The sequence below is a fragment of the Salmo trutta genome, chromosome 24, assembly GCF_901001165.1.
Source record: "Salmo trutta chromosome 24, fSalTru1.1, whole genome shotgun sequence".
Classification (NCBI taxonomy): Eukaryota; Metazoa; Chordata; class Actinopteri; order Salmoniformes; family Salmonidae; genus Salmo; species Salmo trutta.
In genome coordinates, this window is record NC_042980.1 from 22127897 (window position 1) to 22155574 (window position 27678).

The 27678-nt window shown below is 42.8% G+C and overlaps 1 protein-coding gene across 2 annotated transcripts in view; it reads left to right on the forward strand.

Moving 5' to 3' along the window:
- Positions 1 to 22021, forward strand: part of LOC115160940 (adenylate cyclase type 5) — a 162271-nt gene extending 140250 nt beyond the window's left edge. Inside the window, exons 7-21 of one of the 2 annotated variants that reach the window (XM_029711502.1) lie at positions 102 to 243; positions 2635 to 2769; positions 7667 to 7689; positions 9961 to 10120; positions 11101 to 11198; positions 12607 to 12694; positions 13622 to 13738; positions 14005 to 14163; positions 14377 to 14552; positions 15630 to 15650; positions 15936 to 16068; positions 16153 to 16416; positions 16644 to 16848; positions 17166 to 17290; positions 20770 to 22021. In XM_029711502.1, the coding sequence (XP_029567362.1) occupies positions 102 to 243; positions 2635 to 2769; positions 7667 to 7689; positions 9961 to 10120; positions 11101 to 11198; positions 12607 to 12694; positions 13622 to 13738; positions 14005 to 14163; positions 14377 to 14552; positions 15630 to 15650; positions 15936 to 16068; positions 16153 to 16416; positions 16644 to 16848; positions 17166 to 17290; positions 20770 to 20898 (1975 nt within the window). In that variant the 3' untranslated portion in view covers positions 20899 to 22021. The remainder of the gene's footprint in view (positions 1 to 101; positions 244 to 2634; positions 2770 to 7666; positions 7690 to 9960; positions 10121 to 11100; positions 11199 to 12606; positions 12695 to 13621; positions 13739 to 14004; positions 14164 to 14376; positions 14553 to 15629; positions 15651 to 15935; positions 16069 to 16152; positions 16417 to 16643; positions 16849 to 17165; positions 17291 to 20769) is intronic. The other variant, XM_029711503.1, reaches the window with a different exon arrangement.
- Positions 22022 to 27678: the final 5657 nt, after the last annotated feature.

Genomic DNA, 27678 nt, shown 5'->3' on the forward strand with positions numbered 1-27678 from the left:
GTGTATGTACACTTCTGACTTCAACTGTATAATCCTGAAATGAATGAATGAATAATAATGACCATTGTGTCCAGTAAGTCATTGCTGTGTTTTTGTGCCAGGCGTATCCACATCACCAAGGCCACTCTGAACTACCTGAATGGAGACTATGACGTGGAGCCAGGATCAGGAGGAGAGAGGAATGTCTATCTGAAGAGGCACAACATCGAAACCTACCTCATCGTGGGCTGCAGCCAGAAAAGGGTACAGTACAGCCTTGTCATCCCTTTACTGTTAGATTAGGTTATTATGACTATGGCCCAGAGTTTTACCTGATCACGTGATCTGACCCTTTAAAAGGACACCTCACAGTTTTTAACCACATCTTTCATCGCTATTTTCCCATGTAGATACTGGTATGGTGCTGGAGATAATGAATAAAATAATACTAGTAATATTAGTCCCGTGCAAATACGGCTTTACACAGACATGTGTAAGATTTCCAGTGTAAATTACACAGACATGAGTAAGATTTCCAATGTAAATTACACAGACGTGTAAGATTTCCAATGTAAATTACACAGACATGTGTAAGATTTCCAATGTAAATTACACAGACATGTGTAAGATTTCCAATGTAAATTACACAGACGTGTAAGATTTCCAGTGTAAATTACACAGACGTGTAAGATTTCCAATGTAAATTACTCAGACATGAGTAAGATTTCCAATGTAAATTACACAGACGTGTAAGATTTCCAATGTAAATTACACAGACGTGTAAGATTTCCAATGTAAATTACTCAGACATGAGTAAGATTTCCAATGTAAATTACACAGACGTGTAAGATTTCCAATGTAAATTACACAGACATGTGTAAGATTTCCAATGTAAATTACACAGACATGAGTAAGATTTCCAATGTAAATTACACAGACATGAGTAAGATTTCCAATGTAAATTACACAGACATGAGTAAGATTTCCAATGTAGATACTTGACTAGGAAAAACTCTGGGTTGACTGTAATAGGAAAACAAACTCAGCCCTGCTCAGTCAAAATTCTGATACATTTTCATAAACACTTTTTTATTTACTGGCTGATTATCATGCTTTCAGGCTGTCGTATTTTTTTTAGAAGCAGCTGGTCGGCTTACTTTTGGAAATCATGCGTCTCTAAAGAGTGATGTCACCCGTTCTCTCACCATGAGATAATGTTTGTTTACGTACAGTACAATGTCCTTTTAATCAGCTGAGGATATATTATATCCGTAGTGTGTGTGTGTCATATCATATCAGTCCTGTGGCGATATCAGAAGCCTTGACTCTAATCCTGCTAACATATCATATTATATCAGTCCTGTGGCGATATCAGAAGCCTTGACTCTAATCCAGCTAACATATCATATCATATCAGTCCTGTGGCGATATCAGAAGCCTTGACTCTAATCCAGCTAACATATCATATCATATCAGTCCTGTGGCGATATCAGAAGCCTTGACTCTAATCCAGCTAATATATCATATCATATCAGTCCTGTGGCGATATCAGAAGCCTTGACTCTAATCCAGCTAACATATCATATCATATCAGTCCTGTGGTGATATCAGAAGCCTTGACTCTAATCCAGCTAACATATCATATCATATCAGTCCTGTGGTGATATCAGAAGCCTTGACTCTAATCCAGCTAACATATCATATCATATCAGTCCTGTGGTGATATCAGAAGCCTTGACTCTAATCCAGCTAACATATCATATCAGTCCTGTGGTGATATCAGAAGCCTTGACTCTAATCCTGCTAACATATCATATCATATCAGTCCTGTGGTGATACCAGAAGCCTTGACTCTAATCCAGCTAACATATCATATCATATCAGTCCTGTGGTGATATCAGAAGCCTTGACTCTAATCCAGCTAACATATCATATCATATCAGTCCTGTGGTGATATCAGAAGCCTTGACTCTAATCCAGCTAACATATCATATCATATCAGTCCTGTGGTGATATCAGAAGCCTTGACTCTAATCCAGCTAACATATCATATCAGTCCTGTGGTGATATCAGAAGCCTTGACTCTAATCCAGCTAACATATCATATCATATCAGTCCTGTGGTGATATCAGAAGCCTTGACTCTAATCCAGCTAACATATCATATCATGGGTACTTTCACATTGGGAATGGGTTGGTTCTCACGATCCCTGTTACAATAGTTACATTACAGACCTGCCCTAATAAACTGTTTACAAGAAGTGATACCTTTTAGTGTGCATCCCAAATGACACCCTATTCCCTATAGAGTGCACTACAGTGCCATTTGAGGCAGAGCCTTAGAGTTCACTACCTTTTCCGTTCAGTTTGAACCACTACACTCATCCCAGGTCAGCTCTCACTACCTATAAGCATATTTAATTGTAGTAGGAACCGTTGAAAACTGATCTACAGTAGAGTAAGTGATTGTTGCATGGAATTCCCCCAGTATTCCCCTACAAGTATAGCTGTCAGGGGTGGAAATGGGGGGCAACCCGGGAGTGAAATAATTTTAGCATGATCTTTAATTCAAGGATTTTACATTGGTGGTTTCCTGGTCCCCAGAGTGACTTTTACCATTACCACCCCTAGTATATCTGTCTCCCTTACCTTGCAGAAAGAAGAGAAGGCGATGATAGCCAAAATGAACCGTCAGCGCGCCAACTCTGTCTCCCACAACACGGGCCACTGGACCGACCGACCTTTCTACAACCACGGAGGAAACCAGATCTCCAAGGAGATGAAGAGGATGGTGAGATACCATTCTGTCCTCACCGCCATTCAGACTTGATCTTTACTCTTCTCTGATCTGGCCTTCACAGCAAGGCCAGGTTGTGGTTGTTGTGTGTTTGTGTATTAACCAGGGACTATAGAAAGCCAAGGACGTGAGGCGGTTATGTCATTGCATACGGTATATCTTTCATTGTCTCCCTAGGCTCTCTCTGTCTTTAGTCTAGCATTTAGCTCCAGGGTCACAGTGCCCCCACCCCTGTTTCACTGCCCCTGACCCGGTGCCCAAGAAACCCCACAGAGAGAGAGAGAGAGAGAGAGAGAGAGAGAGAGAGAGAGAGAGAGAGAGAGAGAGAGAGAGAAAGAGAGAGAGAGAAGAGTCAGTGGAGCGGTAGCAGGATGACAACAATCAGTCAGGGCCTTAATGATTTAATCAGTCACCAATAAGGGAAAGTCACCTGAGGCGGATACACCTTTTATCTGTGTGTTTCCTGTCTGTGTCGACGTCAGTGAGCTGAGGTCTGACATTGAACAGAATGGTGAACGTACCATCAGACCTCAGAGCACAACTACCACATTATATAATATAATAGTCATTTAACAGATGCTTTTATCCCAATACACTTTTTTCCAAAACTGTCAGTATTGACAGTTACACATCTATTCAATATACCCATGTCTCTCCTCTCTTCTGAGACGATGATGGAAATCATTTGCATTCAGTAATGAATTCCCAGAAAGCTTCTGTATAGTCTCAAGGGTAGAGGGGGTGGCAGGCTGGCATGCTGGCAGCAAGCAGTGGCCCTTCACACTACAGTTCACCTCTCCAGCAAGTGTCTCTCGAGGACTACTCACTCTGTCACAATACAATACGTGGGCAACAAGGATGAAGAAATACCATAACATTCAGTCAGTGAGGTCCCATCTGCAGCAGAATAACATTACTCAGAATCCCAGGGGGAATCATCTCTCTTACACAACAAAGACATACACCAAAGCATACACACATACACACACGTACACAAACGCATACACATGCACAGAAGCACAAACACACACACACACACAGAAAAAAGCTATAGTGGTGTGACCATTGGGTCCTCTTTCTGTTCCCCAAGGCCTCCCACTGTGCTAAAACAATGCTGCTATGGTGACTCACTGTCTGTTGTTTACCTCTCCTCCTCTCTCATTCCATCCCTTCCCCTCTCACCTCCTCTCCTTTTCTCTCCTCTCCTAACATTAACTCAAGGGCACTATGTCAATACAATAATGGTCTGAGTCTGGTTCCAGTCGCAGCGCACCTGCCTACTATTGTCTTCACCCCAGAGTTTTTGGTGTGCAGATTATAGTCAGATAATTATTTCTGGTTATCTCTTTATCTTATTATCTCTTCCCTGCTGGATCTGAAATCAGTGTTTGAAATCAATGAATGAGCTCAGTGCGTGTGGGCGTAAGTAAGTCCTGTCTGATTTAATTATTGGCTAGCTGCAACAGGACAGCTGTATTGTGAGAGACAGTCTCTCTTTGGCAGATTAATATATACTACACAGTTGGATGTCTGCCTCTATCTCTTTCTCTTTCTCTCTCTCTCTTGCTCTGTCTGTCTGTCTCTCTCTCTCGTAACCCTCCACTCCTGTACTCTTACTTTTTAGTCATACACCGAAGTTCACAGACAGTCAGTTGGTGGTCTGAACATGAACTTAGTAATATTTGTCTTAGCTCTGTCTCTGTCTCTCTCCCTATATCTCTCTCCACATCTCTATCTCTCTATCTTTCTCCCTCCCTATATCTCTGTCTCTGTCCCTCTCTCCTCATCCCCTTGCACCGCTTGTGAATCCCAGCAGCAGATATAAAGAAAGAGCAGAGATAGATGGAGCAAGGAGAAAGGGAGCAAGACAGATTGCATGAAAGAGGGGGAGAGAATGTGTGTGAGGCGAAAGGAAAGGGAGTCACGTAGTAATTCCCACTAGCCCCTGTCCTCCAACTTCCTGGCAGTGCAGGGCAGGCAGCGGAGTAGAGATTACTTATAATGACCTGCTGTCAACTGTGTTTCTTGCGTACATTCCTACTATGTCATTAATCACTGTTCTCCTATTCCGTATAAAATACAGAGAATGCTGGTATTTGGGGATGTTCCCCCTCTCTGTTTGTAGAGTGTAGCTTTATCAGTGGAATTGCTTATGTTATAAAAGACATCCTAGAAATTCTGCTGGAATGTCACATCCAAGAGGGGTGAGGGTTTCAGGGTATTTTCAGCTTAGTCCACAATTGGGGCAATTGAGAAGTATAGATTTTACCAAGATGTGACAAAGGCACAAAGTAATAGGTTTAATGGTCAGACATAAGAGTGAATTGTAATTTATGTACATATGGGAGTGGATTTGTTGATATGGAAGTAGCTCTAAGTCTAGATGACTATCTCCTGGAGATGTGTTGATGTTTCTAGGAACTGTACAGCACAGCATATTTTCTCCTGTTGTTGTTGCCATCTTCATCCAATAGAGGGCAATGCAGTTCCGTGATTGGTGTAGAAATGATTAATTTCACCTAATGGGCTCCTATTTTGTGTCAAACTCAAGTTAGTTTGCAATTTTGTTATGTAAAAACTGCCGCACTGACATTTTCCAGCCCTAAAGCCAGGTTCGGCAATTTGCCTGTCTAACATCAGCTCGCTTGCGCAATATCTGAGGTGTGTCCTTAAAAACAAGTGCAAAGTGACAATTTCATACAACTTAAAGTGTTCTTTATTTCTAAATATGAGATTTGCCAGCACAAAAGGCACATCTCTCTTCCATGGGCACCGTGTGTCATGGCTGGATAGGCTGAGCTTCCGCTCTCAAAATCCATTACATTATCAACTGCATTAACGTTAAGACCTGCTTTTTGTGGGTCTTAAAACTTCTCATTAGCGTTTCCCCCCAGCTCGTTTAATTTGATGATTAAAAACCAAGCATAGCCTACCCTCCCTTTAATCAAGGCTGGTTTAGCAGTATCGCATAGGTGTGTATTTTTATCCTGGCCATTAGCTAAGTAGCCTACAGATAAAGGGGTTTTAAATGGTCTACTGAGAGTGCTTTCAAATATATTTTTTTGCCTTCATGCTTTTTAATTATTCACATACCTGCATACTTCATTTCACTTGTTCAAGTAGACTATCCATCCTCATTTTCAAAGAGTGCCCCTCATCCTATTACCAAAGACGCACCCCTCCAAACTATTCAGTCCTCCTATAATGCCATATCAGCGGCAGATTATTTTTTAAATCTGCCTTGCACATAGGCAACGATACAATTGACATGAGCATAGTATTTTGTATAGACGTGTAATAGTTATGCGTACACACATTTAGGTCAACGTGTGCACGCAGTGCCATGGAACGAGAGAATCGATTTATGCAATCATGCTTCTGACCCCATCCTATTTAGAAATATTGTTGTTGTTTTAAAAAACAGTTTTCCGTTTTATATCAAGGTTACCTTTACCCTAAGCCTAGGCTACTAAGGCTGGTTCAACAGCAATGTGTCTTGTCTTATTTATCCTGGCTTGCAAAGTAGCCCATAAAAGGTGTTTAAATTGTCTATTTGTCAGAGTGCCTTGAATTTATAATATAATGCACATCCTGAAACATACACACGTGCCTACCTGCATACTTTGTTTAGCTTGTTCAAGTATCCATCCCCATCTCTCATCCGGTGGTCAAAGACGCTCTCCTCCAAATATATTTCAATGATTTAGTCCTATATAATGCAGTATCAACGGGAGAACTATTCTATATTTTGCTTATTGAGAACGTGCCTCACACATACAATACAATTTCCGTGAGCCTAGTATTTTCTATTTTAAGTGTGATGTGTAAAGACATGTAGTTTGGCTATAGCTCATTGAAGCCAATTACAACAATGTTTACTGCCAGCACTCCAGACATAGGCTATTGAACTAACACTGGATGTTTTTTGGATTGTTGTTGACATCACTCGTTACTGTAGCCTATGCTTTTCAAAAAACTGTAATATCAATACACAATGGACCAAGATGAGAATATTCTGTGCCCCCAGCTGAATTGGAGTTGTTGACAATGCAAAGACAGCCAATAACCTACAGAACTTGAGACAAGCGCATGCAGCATTAAGCCACGGAACGCGTTGATTGGCCAGTGAGTGGCCAAGCCCTCGTCACACCTACAACTTGTTTGTTCATCAAAACCTAGCCCTTTTGCGCCACTACCAGCTATTGTGCTCATAATCCCGGCTGTGAAAATAGCAAAATATTTTTGACACACCCCAGGACCTATAGCTCTACTGCCAGCGCTTTGATTGACCATTTCGTTAGGTTTTTAAAATAGAGCCCATGTGATGTAAATAAATAAACGTACATTATTATGAATTAGGTGTGCGGTAAACAACACAAACCACCCTGCTGGTATAATTATCTGTGTCAAGCTTTAATGAAGGCTCAGAGAGACCCCCTCGATGGTCTTATGACAGGCAGACAGTCTTCTACAGAAGCACTATTGACTCATCTCCCCAGGAAGATGCCTGGATAGCTATTGTTCTCGACTTTGAATGTGTCTGATATAGCACCCTATTCCCTATATAGTGCACTACTTTTGACCAGAGTTCTATGGGACCTGGTCAAAGCAGTACACTATGTAGGTATGGAACAGGGTGCCATTTGCGACGGAGCTTTTGTTGTTGTTTCTAGCCTCTTGAGCGAAGAGTTTGGGAAGAGATAAAGCTGGCAGAGGTGTCAGTCTCTTGTCTTCATGGTTGACACTCAATTTTTTGTCAACACCTGACTGTGTGGATGGATTCTACCTCTTTCTCTTCTAAAAAAAACTCTAGCACCACTTAAGGTTTTCTGTTTGCAGATGTTTTTCTGTCAGCTAACACACTGTTCTGCTCTTTTCTTCTTTCTTCTAGGGATTTGAAGACCCCAAGGACAAGTGAGTAGAGACCCCCTATCCCCATCTTGCCTCCTGTGAGTTAAAGTGGTGGGCTGCCTTCTGCTGCAGGTCATGTTTTCAGGGTTTCTAAAGACAAACGGCAGTATCAAAGCCATAGATCTTTAAATGATCTAGATACAGTTGAAGTCGGAAGTTTACATACACTTAGGTTGGAGTCATTAAAACTTGTTTTTCAACCACTCCACAAATTTCTTGTTAACAAACTATAGTTTTGGCAAGTCGGTTAGGACATCTACTTTGTGCATGACACAAGTAATTTTTCCAACAATTGTTTACAGACAGATTATTTCACTTATAATTCACTGTATCACAATTCCAGTGGGTCAGAAGTTTACATACACTAAGTTGACTGTGCCTTTAAACAGCGTGGAACATTTCAGAAATTGATGTCATGGCTTTAGAAGCTTCTGATAGGCTAATTGACATCATTTGAGTCAATTGGAGGTGTAACTGTGGATGTATTTCAAGGCCTACCTTGAAACTCAGTGCCTCTTTGCTTGACATCATGGGAAAATCAAAAGAAATCAGCCAAGACCTCTGAAAAAAACTGGAGACCTCCACAAGTCTGGTTCATCCTTGGGAGCAATTTCCAAACGCCTGAAGGTACACGTTCATCTGTACAAACAATAGTACGCAAGTATAAACACCATGGGACCACGCAGCCGTCATACCGCTCAGGAAGGACACGCGTTCTGTCTCCTAGAGATGAACGTACTTTGGTGCGAAAAGTGCAAATCAATCCCAGAACAACAGCAAAGGACCTTGTGAAGATGCTGGAGGAAACAGGTACAAAAGTATCTATATCCACAGTAAAACGAGTCCTATATCGACATAACCCGAAAGGCCGCTCAGCAAGGAAGAAGCCACTGCTCCAAAACTGCCATAAAAAAAGTCAGACTACAGTTTGCAACTTTACATAGGGACAAAGATCATATTTTTTGGAGAAATGTCCTCTGGTCTGATGAAACAAAAATAAAACAGTTTGGCCATAATGACCATCGTTATGTTTGGAGGAAAAAGGGGGAGGCTTGCAAGCCGTAGAACACCTTCCCAACCGTGAAGCACGGGGGTGGCAGCATCATGTTGTGGGGGTGCTTTGCTGCAGGAGGGACTGGTGCTCTTCACAAAATTGATGGCATCATGAGGAAGGGAAAATTTTGTGGATATATTGAAGCAACATCTCAAGACATCAGTCAGGAAGTTAAAGCTTGGTCGCAAATGGGTCTTCCAAATGGACATTGACCCCAAGCATACTTCAAAAGTTGTGGCAAAATGGCGTAAGGACAACAAAGTCAAGGTATTGGAGTGGCCATCACAAAGCCCTGACCTCAAACCTATAGAAAATGTGTGGGCAGAACTGAAAGTGTTTGCGAGCAAGGAGGCCTACAAACCTGACTCAGTTACACCAGCTCTGTCAGGAGGAATGTGCCACAATTCACCCAACTTATTGTGGAAAGGTTGTGGAAGGCTACCCAAAATGTTTGACCCAAGTTAAACAATTTAAAGGCAATGCTACCAAATACTAATTGAGTGTATGTAAACTTCTGACCCACTGGGAATGTGATGAAAGAAATAAAGCTGAAATAAATCATTCTCTCTACTATTATTCTGACATTTCACATTCTTAAACTAAAGTGGTGATCCTAACTGACCTAAGACAGGGAATGTTTACTAGGATTAAATGTCAGGAATTGTGAAAATGTATTTGGCTAAGGTGTTTGTAAACTTCCCGACTTCAACTGTAGGTGTGTGGCAGTCACAGAAATAAACTACTGTAGCTATAATACACAGCATAGCAATCGAAAACACAACCAGAACATCCAACTCGCCAACTTGCCAGATTTCTTGTATGACATGGCCATGACATTCATATCCATGAGTGGACAGTGATCTCAATCTGTTATTCAGAAAACATTATAATCACCTGGTTTGAATTTGTCCACTGATCCACTGACAATAGGCCAGATTGCCTCTGTAATTAATGCAATCAAACAATACACTGCTGATTGAATGACCGATTATTCCCATCAAACTAACATGATGAGAGTGGTCTGATGATCTCAATCACTTTGCTTATTATGGCCACACTTGATTGGGGTGATGCAGTTCTGTGGTGAAGTGTGGAGTTAAGTTGTGGTTGTAGCTTGTGGTTGCAGGACTGGGGGCGGGCTGGCCCATAGAGACATAGGACCTCTTGTGATGGCCTGAAACAGAAAACAAAAAAGTGTCTCCTCGTCTTGTGTTATCTAGACATTTCATTTTCAGAAACACACAGGAAAACCTGAACCCAGAGGACGAGGTGGACGAGTTCCTAGGGAGAGCCATCGACGCCAGGAGTATCGACCGGCTACGCTCCGAACACGTCAAGAAGTTCCTGCTGACCTTCAGAGAACCAGACCTGGAGAAGAAGGTACTGACGTCCTCCTCCAGGGAAGTGACTCTGAATATTCGGACTAGGGCCCTGAGTGAATTTTCTGGGTAGATCTTTAGGAGTGAGCAGTGTATTCATTTGTGTCAGAATTGATTGTCAAAATCAGGCCCTTGGGTTTTTCCTGACTACATGGACCGATCAGGAAAAAGGTTTAGTGTGAGTCTATAACTAAGGGATTTGTCCTTGTCAGGTGTCATGGTCAGTAAAAATGGAAAAATGCAGGGCCCTTGTCAAGACAAGCAATTCTGCTACAAATTGCTACACCACTCACTGGCATGTCAAATAAAGTTTGAATGAAGGGAGAGTGGGAGAGAGAGAGTGGTAAACATTTTTGGGTTAAAAGAGAAGATACATAAAAAGTGAGCGGGAAGGAGAGAGAGGGTGAAAGCCGACCGAAAGAGAAGAGGAGAGGCCCCATTTTCAACCTGCTGTCTTTCACCTCTCACTCTGTCTCTCTCATCCCTCTGTCAGTCTCTCTCGTCAGGGTCTGGTTAACCTAACGTAGTAGATGTAAAATAAACGCTTTGAGCGGGGTTGGATAAAAATGGAAGCATCCGGTTTTCAGGCTTGGCCTCTTCTCTGCTTTTCCCGGTTTCAGACAACACCGCTGAGGGTGGGTTATGGAGGGCTGTATAGCGGCTACATAGAGAGGATCAAAATCCCTCTCTCAGTGTGTCTGCCCCCAGCCCCAGCCCAGTCTTTTGTGGGAGAGATAATCACTGCCTTTGTTCTCCTCCATTACCTGTCCACCTACATATCTAATAATTGACCTCCTGAGTACCATACATTAGGCTATGGATTGCAGTTCAGCTGTGTAACCCTTACCATGCTGTTCTCACAGTGTGATGCTGTTGTGTCAGTATACTGTACAAAAGGGTTTGAAGTGAGATGTGAAGCGCACAGCCAGCCTCTGTTTACCTTTCTGCTCTTATATTTTTCCATTTCCGTTTCTCCTTCAGTACTCCAAACAAGTGGACTCCAGATTTGGAGCATACGTGGCCTGCGCCTCTCTTGTCTTCCTCTTCATATGTTTCATCCAGATTGTCATTGTGCCACAGTAAGTACTGAATCTCTCCTAGTGGATATTCATACACTATAGTACCACAGTAAGTACTGAATCTCTCCTAGTGGATATTCATACACTATAGTACCACAGTAAGTACTGAATCTCTCCTAGTGGATATTCATACACTATAGTACCACAGTAAGTACTGAATCTCTCCTAGTGGATATTCATACACTATAGTACCACAGTAAGTACTGAATCTCTCCTAGTGGATATTCATACACTATAGTACCACAGTAAGTACTGAATCTCTCCTAGTGGATATTCATACACTATAGTACCACAGTAAGTACTGAATCTCTCCTAGTGGATATTCATACACTATAGTACCACAGTAAGTACTGAATCTCTCCTAGTGGATATTCATACAGTATAGTACCACAGTAAGTACTGAATCTCTCCTAGTGGATATTCATACAGTATAGTACCACAGTAAGTACTGAATCTCTCCTAGTGGATATTCATACACTATAGTACCACAGTAAGTACTGAATCTCTCCTAGTGGATATTCATACAGTATAGTACCACAGTAAGTACTGAATCTCTCCTAGTGGATATTCATACAGTATAGTACCACAGTAAGTACTGAATCTCTCCTAGTGGATATTCATACACTATAGTACCACAGTAAGTGCTGAATCTATCCTAGTGGATATTCATACACTATAGTACCACAGTAAGTGCTGAATCTCTCCTAGTGGATATTCATACACTATAGTACCACAGTAAGTACTGAATCTCTCCTAGTGGATATTCATACACTATAGTACCACAGTAAGTACTGAATCTCTCCTAGTGGATATTCATACACTATAGTACCACAGTAAGTACTGAATCTCTCCTAGTGGATATTCATACAGTATAGTACCACAGTAAGTGCTGAATAATTCTCTACTAGTGAACCACAGTGCATATCTCCCATATCATTCACAACTTGGAGCCCTAGCTCTTCCTGGGCTGAGGGCAGGGCTTTAGGGATGAGTAGAGGAGGAGACTGAGATAGACAGGACCTAGATGAAGCTGATACTTGAGGGGACTTGATACTTGAGGGGAAAGGCAGTCCCAGACAGGCCAAGTACAGGGACTTGGCCCAGACGTTAATGAATGTCCCGTCACCTGCTGTCACCACCTTTCCTCTCCTCTGCCAGAGGGGCTGATGGGTACCGCTGGGGCTGCCAGCAGCTGGCTGTTTGTTCATTCTCAAGGATGCCCCTCAAGTGTGTAACCCTCTAGCTTTCTCTCTCTCCCTCCTATTGATCTTTTCTTCACCATTCCTTTTTCATTATCCCCTCTTCCTTGATCCTTTTGTCTCACCTCTCTCTCTCTTTCTGTCTCAGATGTATTTACTCATATTTCTCCTATCACTTCTGTAATCCTCTCTCTCTCTCTATTCCTCAGCTCCACTCTGATGATTGGGTTCTACACCACCTGTCTGATCATCCTGGTGGCTGTCATGTTTGTCTCAGCAGTCTACTCCTGCTTTGGGGTGAGCACTTATGTTTTCCCAGGAATTTGTTTGTGTTCGGAAGCTTCCTCATACTATGACGTCGATGTCTATACCACAAGACAATGGGCGACAGCACTGCCCATCTATCCAGTACCCATATAGCTCTAGCCCTTAGCCTGACGCACTGGCGCAGTGGGAGCTCTCTGTGGCTGTCTGGGAATGTTGTATCTCACTGTATAACAGGTCTGTTTCCACAGCATGACTGGGCCAATCACACAGCAGGTAAACCTGCTTGGTGGATGGTATTGATTTTTAACTGCCCTGAGAGCAGCAGTCCCCTGGAGAGACAGAGTCAGACTGCTTAGTGAGGCCTTTAGAAAGGAACTGGCATGTAATTGGGCGAAAGATTGAAGTGGACGTAAACTCACAATAGGGATATTACTGTTTTGTCAGTTAAGGATGTTTGAGAATGACGACAGCGGACTAATGATGTCATAGCTGTGTTGTTGTTGTTCCTGGAGGGCCCTCTGGATATTTAATTTCCTGCTCTCTCCTCATTGGCTGATGGCCTTATGAAATAAGCCCTTAAATGGGAATTGGAAACAAGAACAACAGGCTTATGATCTTCTTTAGTTGTAAACTGATGAGATGATATGAGGGATTTTGATATATTGTAGGGCGGCTTTGATAATATTACCATTGTGGCACTATAAGCTCTGGAAAAGTGAGGGTTTTACAATTCCAAAGAAAATGCTGCGTGCATGAACCCCACATTGTAAGGAGTCTGATTTTGTGGGAGAGGAGTAGGGCAGCACTTCAACCAACATGAGTTGAATTGCAGCCAAAAGTCATAGCTGGTATTGTGGCCTGTAGAATACAAACAATACAAACACAACGTTCTCTAGTAACTCAGGGATGACATAGACTGACCATGCCCTCTCCATCCGTCCCCTGTGCTTGGGACAGTTTTTCCCGGTGCCTCTCCAGACCTTGTCCAAGAGGATTGTCCAGTCCAGACTCAACAGCACCCTGGTGGGAGTCTTCACCATCATCCTGGTCTTTCTCTCTGCCTTCATCAACATTGTAAGTCACTGAGCATCCACTCCAAATGGTTGCACATATATTTTTAAGGGGAAAACTCAGACAGCAAAGCTTACATGCTTCTGCATTAATGAGTGTTTGACATCTGTGGGTTGTGTTCATTAGGGCCCACCGCAGCAGAACATTTTTGCAACAGAAAACAAAAACAAGTATTACTTATTTGACAAGTTCAGATGTTTTGTGCCTGCTGAACACTGCCCAGTTCTCATTCATAATCATGTTAACCCCATTTGCCCTCTGCTCCCTAGTTCACCTGCAGTACTGGAGACCTGAGGACTTGTCTGAGCTGGGAGCTGAACATCAGTCGCAGCAGTGTGAACGCCTGCCATGCACGCAGCCTCAACTACACCCTCGAATCACTAGACGGTTTCTGTGGCAGCCCCTCACCCAACTGCAACTTCCCTGAGGTGTGTGTGTGTGTGTGTGTGTGTGTGTGTCCAGCTGGGCAGTCATCCTCACTAAACTGACTCTGCACCAGAAGCGGCCAATTAATTTCACAATGGCATGCTAAAAGATTTGCAAATGTTTGACATCTCTCTCTCTCACTCCCACTCTCTCTCCCTCTCACCCCCCCCCCCCTTCTCTCTCCCTCCTCTCCACCCTGCACCCTCCCTCTGTAGTACTTCTCTTCCTGTGTGTTGTTGAGCCTGCTGGCCAGCTCAGTCTTCCTGCAGGTCAGCAGCATAGGTAAACTCCTACTCATGCTCTTCATCGAGATCTTCTACGTCCTCATCATGGAAGTGCCAGAGGTCAGCTTGTTCGACAACGTAGACCTGTTGGTCATGGCCAACACTATGTGAGTAGTTTAGAAAATCCATTAACTTGCAGGTACAAAAAAAAAGTCAAGCCATGAAAGAAAGTTGATACCCTGACCTAGTTGAATACTCCCGCAGAAGCCTTTGGGTAGAAACCTTGCGCAATAAAACTGCAGGAGCATTCAACAGTGTGCTGGTATCTACCTTTCTTTCACAACACTAGTGACATAAGTTAGTGTGTTTCTGTGGGATCATGAGGCGACTTTACCACAAGGGTACAATGTTGTGTAGGGATTTGTGCTGGCTCAGGTTCTCACAGTTCAAATGTAAGGTTTTATTGTCACGTGCACAAGTACAGTGTAATGCTTTTCTTGCAAGCTCTTTACCAACAATGCAGTCATCAATACCAGTAGTGCTATAAAATAAAGAACACAATAGTAATTAAGCTATATAAAGGGTCAGTGCCAATACCGTATTTACAATGTGCAGGGATACTGGAGTGGTAGGAGTAGATATGTTGGGGTTAAGGTGACTAGGCAACAGGATATATGATAAACAGAGTAGCAGCAGCGTATATGATGATTGTATATGAGTGTGTGTGCGTGTGTAGTCAGTATGAATGTGTGGGCGTCACAGGAGGCTGGTGGCACCTTAATTGAGGAGAATGAGCTTGTGGTAATGACTGGAACAGAATCAGTGGAATGGTATCAAATACATGAAACGCATGGTTTCCAGGTGTTTGATGCCATTCCATTTGCTACGTTCCAGCCATTATTATGATCTGTTCTCCCCTCAGCAACCTCCACTGGTGGGCGTGTTATGTGTGTGTGTGTGTGTGTGTGAAGAGTCCTGTGAGTGTTAGCTATTTAGCAGTCTTATGGCTTGGGGATAGAATGGTATTGCGCTAAACCATGCCAGTTATTTACAACATGCAAGCAGCAGATTTAAATTAAAACCTCACATGAGTTTAGTGGTGCGTTTACTTAATGTAATGGATGACTTGGTTAGTCCAGCGCCAGGTGCTGTCTACCGTTATCCATCTTCAGATGGAGTGGAGGTTTCGGCCGCCCTGCTTCTCCCTCTCCCTAAAATGTGCTCTCTTTGTTTTCTCTTCACAGTGAGCACATAAATGGAACAAGGTGAGATTTATGTAGCTTAACACTACTAAACAATTTCAAACACACAACTTGATTGAGATCGATTGTATCCAATATACTGTAGCTTTAATGCATCCTATAGATCTTCCTGGTTTTTCATATGCCTCAGGTAGTTAGATAACGTTGATAAACAGTGTTGTGACCTTGTATATTGTTTAGTAATGATATGTAGTATCTAGCGTTATTAGATAACAGTGATTAAAGAGGGCTGTGGCATGCCTATAATTGATCTCTGTAGTTGATCTGTGGTATCTGTCCTCTGTCCAGCTGTGTGATGGACTCTAAGGTCCCTCTGAAGATCATGACTCCTGTAGTCATCACTGTTTTCGTCCTGGCCTTGTATCTACACGCCCAGCAGGTGGAGTCCACAGCCAGACTCGACTTCCTCTGGAAACTACAGGTAGGTGTGTGTGTCTGTGTGTGGGTGTGTCTGGGCCATGTCCAAGGTCATTGATACCTCTTTTCCCTTCCTCCCTCCCTCCAGGCCACAGAGGAGAAAGAGGAGATGGAGGAGCTACAGGCCTACAACCGTCGCCTCCTCCACAACATCCTCCCCAAAGACGTGGCCGCCCACTTCCTGGCGCGGGAGCGTCGGAACGACGAGCTCTACTACCAGTCCTGTGAGTGTGTGGCCGTCATGTTCGCCTCCATCTCCAACTTCTCTGAGTTCTACGTGGAGCTGGAAGCCAACAACGAGGGAGTGGAGTGTCTCCGGCTGCTCAACGAGATCATCGCAGACTTTGACGAGGTGACAGGGGAGGAGGAGATAGGAATGAGGATGAGCTTACGATGTGTGTGTGTGTGTGTGTGCGTGCGTGCATGCATCTCTTTTGTCATATTACTCCTTATATAACTACTGTTATGGGTACTAGTGACTATTCTTGGACCCTGTTATGTTGAAAGAGAACTAACAATTTCAATGCTATTAACCCAAGTAAACCGACTCACTTCCCCATTCCCCTCCTCTTGCCCCAGATCATTAGTGAGGACCAGTTCCGCCAGCTGGAGAAGATAAAGACCATCGGCAGTACCTACATGGCTGCCTCTGGCCTCAACGACTCTACCTACGACAAGGAAGGCCGCTCACACATCAGAGCCCTGGCAGACTACGCCATGCGACTCATGGATCAGATGAAGTACATCAACGAACACTCCTTCAATAACTTCAAGATGAAGATAGGTAAGGCTGCCTACAGGAAAGATCATTTTGTTGCCTTGTTATTCATTTTGATGTGACAATGGGTTATTCATGAGAATAATGGTATGCTTAAGCGATGCCTCACAAAATGTATAATGAGTAATGGTAAAAATGTTACCTAACCTGTAAAAAACTGCTGGCCAATAACCCTGAAAACCCCAAAAATGTATATTAAACATACTGTGTATATTGTTAAAAACTGCTGGCCCATAACCCTGAAAACCCCAAAAATGTATATTAAACATACTGTGTATATTGTTTAAAACATGCTGAACCATATCCCTGTCCACCTGCTCCAGGTCTGAACATGGGTCCAGTGGTGGCTGGAGTGATCGGGGCCAGGAAGCCCCAGTATGATATCTGGGGGAATACCGTCAACGTTGCCAGCCGCATGGACAGCACTGGTGTACCTGACAGGATCCAGGTAACTCAGAGAAACAGCATGGTAGAAACTGATAACACACCTAGGATTTCTTCTGTGACCTTTTTCTGACTATGATGAAGACCTAAGGCTCAAAAATTGTTGATAAAGAACATGGGAGCATAGCTTTTTCTAACCGTATGTCTATCTTGAATATATACAGTTGAAGTCGGAAGTTTGCATACACCTTAGCCACATTTAAACTCAGTTTTTCACAATTCCTGACATTTAATCCTAGTAAACATTCCCTGTCTTAGGTCAGTTAGGATCACCACTTTGTTTTAAGAATGTGAAATGTCAGAATAATAGTAGAGAGAATGATTTATTTCAGCTTTATTTCTTTCATCACATTCCCAGTGGGTCAGAAGTTTACATACACTCAATTAGTATTTGGTAGCATTGTCTTTAAATTGTTTAACTTGGGTCAAACATTTCAGGTAGCCTTCCACAAGCTTCCCACAATAAGTTGGGTGAATTTTGGCCCATTCCTCCTGACAGAGCTGGTGTAACTGAGTCAGGTTTGTAGGCTTCCTTGCTCGCACACGCTTTTTCAGTTCTGCCCACAAATTTTCTATAGGATTGAGGTCAGGGCTTTGTGATGGCCACTCCAATACCTTGACTTTGTTGTCCTTAAGCCATTTTGCCAAAACTTTGGAAGTATGTTTGGGGTCATTGTCCATTTGGAAGACCCATTTGCGACCAAGCTTTAACTTCCTGACTGATGTCTTAAGATGTTGCTTCAATATATCCACATAATTTTGCTTCCTCATGATAGCATCCATTTTGTGAAGTGCACCAGTCCCTCCTGCAGCAAAGCACCCCCACAACATGATGCTGCCACCCCCATGCTTCACGGTTGGGATGGTGTTCTTCGGCTTGCAAGCCTCCCCCTTTTTCCTCCAAACATAACGATGGTTCTATTTTTGTTTCATCAGACCAGAGAACATTTCTTCAAAAAGTACGATCTTTGTCCCCATGTGCAGTTGCAAACCGTAGTCTGGCTTTTTTATGGCGGTTTTGGAGCAGTGGCTTCTTCCTTGCTGAGTGGCCTTTCAGGTTATGTCGATATAGGACCTGTTTTACTGTGGATATAGATACTTTTGTACCCGTTTCCTCAAGCATCTTCACAAGGTACTTTGCTGTTGTTCTGGGATTGATTTGCACTTTTCACACCAAAGTACATTCATCTCTAGGAGACAGAAAGCGTCTCCTTCCTGAGAGGTATGACGGCTGTGGGGTCCCATGGTGTTTATACTTGCGTACTATTGTTTGTACAGATATACGTGGTACCTTCAGGCGTTTGGAAATTGCTCCCAATGATGAACCAGACTTGTGGAGTTCTAAAAAAAAATTCTGAGGTCTTGGCTGATTTCTTTTGATTTTTCCATTATGTCAAGCAAAGAGGCACTGAGTTTGAAGGTAGGCCTTGAAATACATCCACAGTTACATCTCCAATTGACTCAAATGTTGTCAATTAGCCTATCAGAAGCTTCTAAAGCCATGACATAATTTTCTGGAATTTTCCAAGCTGTTTAAAGGCACAGTCAACTTAGTATATGTTAACTTCTGACCCACTGGAATTCTGATACAGTAAATTATAAGTGAAATAATCTGTCTGTAAACAATTATTGGAAAAATTACTTGTGCCATGCACAAAGTAGATATCCTAACCGACTTGCCAAAACTATAGTTTGTTAGCAAGAAATTTGTGGAGTGGTTGAAAAATGAGTGTATGTAAACTTCCGACTTCAACTGTATATACCACCGTTCAAAAGTTTGGGGTCACTTAGAAATGTCTTTGAAGGAAAAGCAAATTTTTTGTAAATTAAAATAACATCAAATTGATCAGAAATTGTAAATGACTATTGTAGCTGGAAACGGCTGATTTTTTATGGAATATCTACATAGGCGTACAGAGGCCCATTATTAGCAACCATCACTCCTGTGTTCCAATGACACGTTGTGTTAGCTAATCCAAGTTTATCATTTTAAAAGGCTAATTGATCATTAGAAAACCCTTTTGCAATTATGTTAGCACAGCTGAAAACTGTTGTTCTAATTAAAGAAGCAATAAAACTGGCCTTCTTTAGACTAATTGAATATCTGGTGCATCAGCATTTGTATGTTCGATTACAGGCTCAAAATGGACAGAAACAAATAACTTTCTTCTGAAACGCGTAAGTCTATTCTTGTTCTGAGAAATGAAGGCTATTCCATGCGAGAAATTGCCAAGAAACTGAAGATCTCATACAACGCTGTGTACTACTCCCTTCACAGAACAGCGCAAACTGACTCTAACCAGAATAGAAAGAGGAGTGGGAGGCCCCGGTGCACAACTGAGCAAGAGGACAAGTACATTAGTGTGTCTAGTTTGAGAAACAGACGCCTCACAAGTCCTCAACTGGCAACTTCATTAAATAGCACCCGCAAAACACCAATCTCAACGTCAACAGTGAAGAGGTGACTCCGGGATGCTGGCCTTCTAAGCAGAGTTGCAAAGAAAAAGCCAAATCTCAGACTGGCCAATGAAAATAAAATATTAAGATGGGCAAAAGAACACAGACACTGGACAGAGGAAGATTGGAAAAAAGTGTTATGGACAGACTAATCTATGTTTGAGGTGTTCGGATCACAAAGAAGAGCATTGGTGAGACGCAGAAAAAATGAAAAGATACTGGAGGAGTGCTTGATGCCATCTGTCAAGCATGGTGGAGGCAATGTGATGGTCTGGGGGTGCTTTGGAGGTGGTAAAGTGGGATATTTGTACAGGGTAAAAGGGATCTTGAAGAAGGAAGGCTATCACTCCATTTTGCAACGCCATGCCATACCCTGTGGAGGACGCTTTATTGGAGCCAATTTCCTCCTACAACAGGACAATGACCCAAAGCACAGCTCCAAACTATGCAATAACTATTTAGGGAAGAAACAGTCAGCTGGAATTCTGTCTATAATGGAGTGGCCTGCACAGTCACTGAATCTCAACCCTATTGAGCTGTTGTGGGAGCAGCTTGACCGTATGGTATGTAAGAAGTGCCCATCAAGCCAATCCAACTTGTGGGAGGTGCTTCAGGAAGCATGGGGTGGAATCTCTTCAGATTACCTCAACAAATTGACAACTAGAATGCCAAAGGTCTGCAAGGCTGTAATTGCTGCAAATGGAGGATTCTTTGACGAAATCAAAGTTTGAAGGACACAATTATTATTTCTATTATAACCTTGTCAACGTCTTGACTATATTTCCTATTCATTTTGCAACTCATTTCATGTATGTTTTCATGGAAAACAAGGATTTTTCTAAGTGACCCCAAACATTTGAACGGTAGTGTACTTTTATTTATATTATCATGTGGTAGTGTGAAAGGGGAGGCAGAGTGCCTAAGATCAAGATACATGGAGACTTATCCTCTGTGTCAGTTTATGACTACAACTTCTTACTTTCTACCCTTCATTCCCTCTGTCTTTTCTCTCCTTTCTCCCACCAGGTGACCTCTGACCTGTACAATGTGCTGAACTCCTATAACTACACACTAGAGTGCCGAGGCCTGGTCAAGGTGAAGGGTAAAGGAGAGATGCAGACCTACTTCCTCACTGGAGGACCTCCCAGCAGTTAACACCCAGGGTGTGTCTGAAATGGCACACTATTCCATGTATAGTGCACTACTTTTGACCAAGGCCCCATAGGTCTCTGGTCAAAAGTAGTGCACTACATAGGGAATAGGGTGCCATTTCAGATGCAGCCTATTCAAAAGCAGCCCCAGTAACAGACTGACACTGGCGCAGGAGAAGTAGAAGGGGGGGCTGTTGGACTAAAAGGGGCTAACCCCCAAGCCTTTGACGAGCAGGTTCATAGACCTGTGTTAGCTTGGGTAACTGACTGCCCCCCACCCATACACCTTTTCCTACATTTAGCCCCTCCCTACCTGCACAGGTTAGCCTCCGATTGGCCCAGAGTGAAGGAGACCCCACTCAGCATCCTCTCGGATTGGGGGAAAGAGACAGAGGGAGGGGCCAAGAGGGCATGGGTTCGCTGAGGAGACCAAAGAAGTCCCATCAGACTGCAGAAGACAGACACATTATGACAGCAGTCTCTCACAGTCTTATTCCCACCAGTCAGTGAGAGATAAGGAACCACTTACAGCCAATCATCTCACAGTACTGTAGGTCTCTGTAAGGTTCTCTGAGGAAATCGCTACACTACCTGTGTTGTCATAGACATTCTGCTGAAGGATCCAAGTCGATCCAAACAAACCCTGCATGAAGACACTGAAAACCATATATACACGTAAAACACACACTGTTTTATCTGTGTATATATATATATATAAGTATATATATGTGAAAACAAACTGTTTTTGTCCATACAGTCCATGTATGTTGTCTTTGTACACTGTTGTACTGTTAAGTGGTACAGATATTGCAATTCTCCAAACAATGGGTATACTACACTAACATGGCCATCGCCAGCCAGTACAGCAACACTGTCAAACCCTTTACTAGAGTTGGTCAGAGAGGAAGGAGCAGTGTGTTTAATCACCAGTAGGGGTCCTAGGTGGGCCGTTAACCTGGCAGGGTACTTGAACGACCAGAGTGAGACTGCTCTGCTCCTCTCCTTGTGAGTTTACAGAACTCTTCCACAGTCTACTTTACACACACACGCAAACACAGGCGCAAACACACACACACAAATGTGCAACAGACACGCACACACACAGACATGCGCTAGACAAAACATACAGTGGCAAGAAAAAGTATGTGAACCTTTTGGAATTACCTGGATTTCTGCATAAATTGGTCATTCAATTTGATCTGATCATCTAAGTGACAATAATAGACAAACACGGTGTGCTTAAACTAATAACACACAAATTATTGTATTTTTCTTGTCTATATTGAATATATAATTTAAACATTCACAGTTTAGGTTGGAAAAAGTATGTGAAGCCCTAGGCTAATGACTTTTCCAAAAGCTAATTGGAGTCAGGAGTCGAATCAATGAGACGAGATTGGAGATGTTGGTTAGAGCTGCTCTGCCCCATAAAAAACACTCACAAAATGTTTGTTTGCAATTCAATAGAAGCATTGCCGGATGTGAACCATGCCTCGAACAAAAGAGATCTCAGAAGACCTAAGGTTAAGAATTGTTGCCTTGCATAAAGCTGGAAAGGGTTACAAAAGTATCTCTAAAAGCCTTGATGTTCATCAGTCCACGGTAAGACAAATTGTCTATAAATGGAGAAAGTTCAGCACTGTTGCTACTCTCCTTAGAAGTGGCCGTCCTGCAAAGATGCAAGAGCACCGTGCAGAATGCTCAATGAGGTTAATAAGAGTCCTAGAGTGTCAACTAAAGTCAACTAAAGAGTGTCAACTAACTAAAATAAAAAACTAAACAAGAATGGTGTTCATGGGAGGACACCACGGAAGAAGCCACTGCTGTCCAAAAAACATTGCTGCATGTCTGAAGTTCGCAAAAGAACACCTGGATGTTCCCGAGCGCTACTGGCAAAATATTCTGTGGACAGATGAAACTAAAATTGTGTTGTTTGTAAGGAAGGAACACACAACACTATGTGTGGAGAAAAAAAAGGCACAGCACACCAACATCAAAACCTCATCCCAAATGTAAACTATGGTGGAGGGAGCATCATGGTTTGGGGCTGCTTTGCTGCCTCAGGGCCTGGACAGCTTGCTATCATCAACTTAAAAATGAATTCCCAAGTTTATCAAGACATTTTGCAGGAGAATGTAAGGCTATCAGTCCAACAATTGAAGCTCAACAGAAGTTAGGTGATGCAACAGGACAACGACACAAAACACAGAAGTAAATCAACAACAGATTGGCTTGAACAGAAGAAAAAACGCCTTCTGGAGTGGCCCAGTCAGAGTCCTGACCTCAACCCGATTGAGATGCTGTGGCATGACCTCAAGAGAGCGATTCATACCAGGCATCCCAAGAATATTGCTGAACTGAAACAGTTTTGTAAAGAGGAATGGTCCAAAATTCCTCCTGACCGTTGAGCAGGTCTGATCCGCAACTACAGAAAATGTTTGGTTGAGGTTATTGCTGCCAAGGGAGGGTCAACCAGTTATTACATTTTTTCCAACCTGCACTGTGAATGTTTGCACGGTGTGTTCAATAAAGACATGAAAAATTATAATTGTGTGTTACTAGTTTAAGCAGACTGTTTGTCTATTGTTGCGACTTAGATGAAGATCAGATAACATTTTATGACCAATTTATGCAGAAATCCAGGTAATTCTAAAGGGTTCACATACTTTTTCTTGCCACTGTACACACACACATACAAAACACACAGACCCCCTCCCACACAGACACATGCTGAAAACACTTTCAACCGAGGATGTCAATGAAAGCTTTTTTGTATTTTCAACATTTTGTATTTTGACTCCAAAACACCAAACTCTATCAGATATTTTAGATTCTATATTTTGTACATTAATATATTAGAGAGAGACATCTATAAATAAACACCAAGTGTATTCAAATGTACATAGCTGACAGAGACCTACTACAATCATGCACATTCGCAAGGGGTGGGAGATATCAAGCAGTTGCCTGCACTTGTGGCAAGGCCATTTTCTTTTACCTTATTAACACCCTGCAGTCAGTCCATAGATATAGTTTTGGTGCTCTAAGAAGCCTGTTTGAACTACACTGCTACTGTCCCCCACCCCATCCCACCAACCCTGGTTCAATCAGATAGTATGACCCAATGAATGTCCAATGTTCTCCAATGAGGCCTTTATTCTATAGGCTATAATATACTGATGACATTACCCTTGTTAAATAAAGTAAAGACCAGCTTTGTGGGAGTCCATGTGGATATGTTTTCATTTTGACCTTTGACCTGCTGTATGGTTTTATTCATGGTTGTGTCCCAAATTGCACCCTATTCCCTATGTAGTGCACAAATTTTGACCAGGGCTCCGGTCACAAGTAGTGCACTATGTAAGCAATAGTATGCTTTTTGGGTTACACACCCTGGTCAAAAGTAGTGCACTATGAAGGCAATAGTATGTTATTTGGGTCGCATGCCCGTTTTACTAGAGCAGCCCCATTAGATGTCTTATCCTCTGGTCTTTAATCAGTTCTAACTGAAACTCTCCTACCCTCTTACGTCCCTCTCCACTCCTCAAAATGGTGCCATTTTTTGCTCTTGTGACTTTTTCTTTACTGTTGTGTGTCATTGGTTGTGTTATAAGGTTTTATAGGAGGTTGAGATTGTACTTTAGTTGCTGGGCCTTTGAAAATAAGCAAGGAAAATACAGTGCCATTGAATTCCATTTACCTTTAACATTCGTTCTCAAACTTGACTTTGAGAGGGGTACATTTCAGGTGATGGGACAGACAGTCTCTGTTAGGGGGGCAGTGGGGCATGGCTCCCTTCCTCTCCCTATACTTGGAGGTAGGATGAACCTCATGAGGTGTTCCTTAGATAAAGGAGTGGTGAGGAGAAGAGAAATGGCATCAGTGCATTTTTAGTCAGAGGCAAACCTTCGGTTGTCTTGGCTTTCTATCATGTCAAACACTATGCTGTTTTTTTTACATTCAAATAAACCACTAAAATGTCACACTTATTGTTGGAAATGCCTGTTTTATGTGGCATCCAATGTGCCTTTCTATAACCTTATTATATTTGGATGGTTGTTTAGATGTACACCCATACAGTCAGTTTATTAGGTACACCCATCTAGTACTGGATCGGACCCACCTTTGGCTCCAGAACAGCCTGAATTCTTCGGGGCATGGAAACATTGCTCAGTTGGTATCAAGGGACTTAACTTGTGCCAGGATAACATTCCCCACACCATTACACCATCGCCACCAGCCTGTACCGTGGCACCAGGCAGGATGGGGTCATGGAGTCATGCTGCTTACGCCAAATCCTGAGTCTGCCATCAGCATAACGCAATAGGAACCGGGGTTCATTGGACCAGGCAATGTTTTACCACTCCTCAATTGTCCAGTGTTGGTGATGGTGTGCCCACTGGAGCGCTTCTTCTTGTTTTTAGCTGATAGAAGTAGAACCCGGTGTGGTAATCTGCTGAAATAGCCATATGTGACAAGAGCCGACGAGTTGTGCGTTCTGAGATGCCGTTTTGCACACCACTGTTGTACTGCACCGTTATTTGCCTGTTTGTGGCCCGCCTGTTAGCTTACATGATTCTTGCCATTCCCCCTCATCAACGAGCTGTTTTCGCCCACAGGACTGTCATTGACTGGATGTTGTTTGTTTGTTTGTTGCACCATTCTCGGTAAACCCTAGACACTGTCCTGCGTGAAAAGCCCAGGAGGCCAGCCATTTCAACAGTGGTGATTTTAGCATGTAAATCTTGGTGGGGCAAACAAAAAAAATTATAATTGGGATGCATGCCAGCATAGCCACTACACAACACAACAATACACCTGGCTATCAGCGGAGCCTTGTCTGGCAGCGAAACAGTTCATTCAGCCTCATTTACTGCCTTTTAAAAAAACATACAGTACCAGACAAAAGTTTGGACACACCTACTCATTCAAGGGGTTTTCTTTATTTTTACTATTTTCTACATTGTAGAATAATAGTGAAGACATCAAAACTATGAAATAACACATGGAATCATGTAATAACCCAAAAAGTGTTAAACAAATCAAAATATATGTTATATTTGAGATTCTTCAAAGTACCCTTGATGACAACTTTGCACACTCTTGGCATTCTCTCAACCAGCTTTTGTAGTCAGTGACTGTAGACCCTGCTACATACCTCTCGTGTCTGAGCCGTTGTATTGCGACTCTACTTTGTCTCTATACTGACGCTTAGCTTGTTTGATTGCCTTGCGGAGGGAATAGCTACACTGTTTGTATTCAGTCATGTTTCCGGTCACCTTGCCCTGATTAAAAGCAGTGGTTCGCGCTTTCAGTTTTGCGCGAATGCTGCCATCAATCCACGGTTTCTGGTTGGGGAAGGTTTTAATAGTTGCTGTGGGTACAACATCACCGATGCACTTGCTAATAAACTCGCTCACCGAATCAGCGTATTCATCAATGTTATTGTCCGACGCTATGTGGAACATATCCCAGTCGATGTGATCGAACCAATCTTGAAGCGTGGAATCCGATTGGTCGGACCAGCGTTGAACAGACCTGAGCACGGGCGCTTCTCAGCCCTCTTCTGTACTCCCTGTTTACCCACGACTGCCTGGCCTTGCACGCCTCCAACTCAATCATCAAGTTTGCAGACGACACTACAGTGGTAGGCTTGATTACCAACAACAACGAGACAGCCTACAGGGAGGAAGTGAGGGCCCTCGGAGTGTGGTGTCAGGAAAATAACCTCACACTCAATGTCAACAAAACAAAGGAGATGATCGTGGACTTCAGGAAACAGCAGAGGGAGCAGCCCCCTATCCACATCGACAGGACAGTAGTGGAGAAGGTGGAAAGTTTTAAGTTCCTCGGCGTACATATCACGGACAAACTGAAATGGTTCACCCATACAGACAGCGTGGTGAAGAAGGCGCAGCAGCGCCTCTTCAACCTCAGGAGGCTGAAGAAATTTGGCTTGTCACCAAAAACACTCACAAACTTTTACAGATGCATAATCGAGAGCATCCTGTCGGTCTGTATCACCGCCTGGTACGGCAACTGCTCCGCCCACAACCGTAAGGCTCTCCAGAGGGTAGTGAGGTCTGCACAACGCATCACCGGGGGCAAACTACCTGCCCTCCAGGACACCTACACCACCCGATGTCACAGGAAGGCCAAAAAGATCATCAAGGACAACAACCACCCGAGCCACTGCCTGTTCACCCTGCTATCATCCAGAAGGCGAGGTCAGTACAGGTGCATCAAAACGGGGACCGAGAGACTGAAAAACAGCTTCTATCTCAAGGCCATCAGACTGTTAAACAGCCATCACTAACTTTGAGTGGCTGCTGCCAACATACTGACTCATCTCTAGCCACTTTAATGATGAAAAATGTATGTAATAAATGTATCACTAGCCACTTTAAACAACGCCACTTTATATAATGTTTACATAGCATACATTACTCATCTCATGTGTATATACTGTACTCTATACCATCTACTGCATCTTGCCTATGCCACACGGCCATCGCTCATTCATTAATCTTTATGTACATATTCTTATTCATTCCTTTACACTTGTGTGTATAAGGTAGTTGTTGTGAAATTGTTAGACTACTTGTTAGATATTACTGCATGGTCGGAACTAGAAGCACAAGCATTTCGCTACACTCGCATTAACATCTGCTAACCATGTGTATGTAACAAATAAAATTTGATTTGATGAGGTAGTCACCTGGAATGCATTTCAAATAACTTAATTTAATTTATGGAATTTATTTTCTTCTTAATGCGTTTGAGC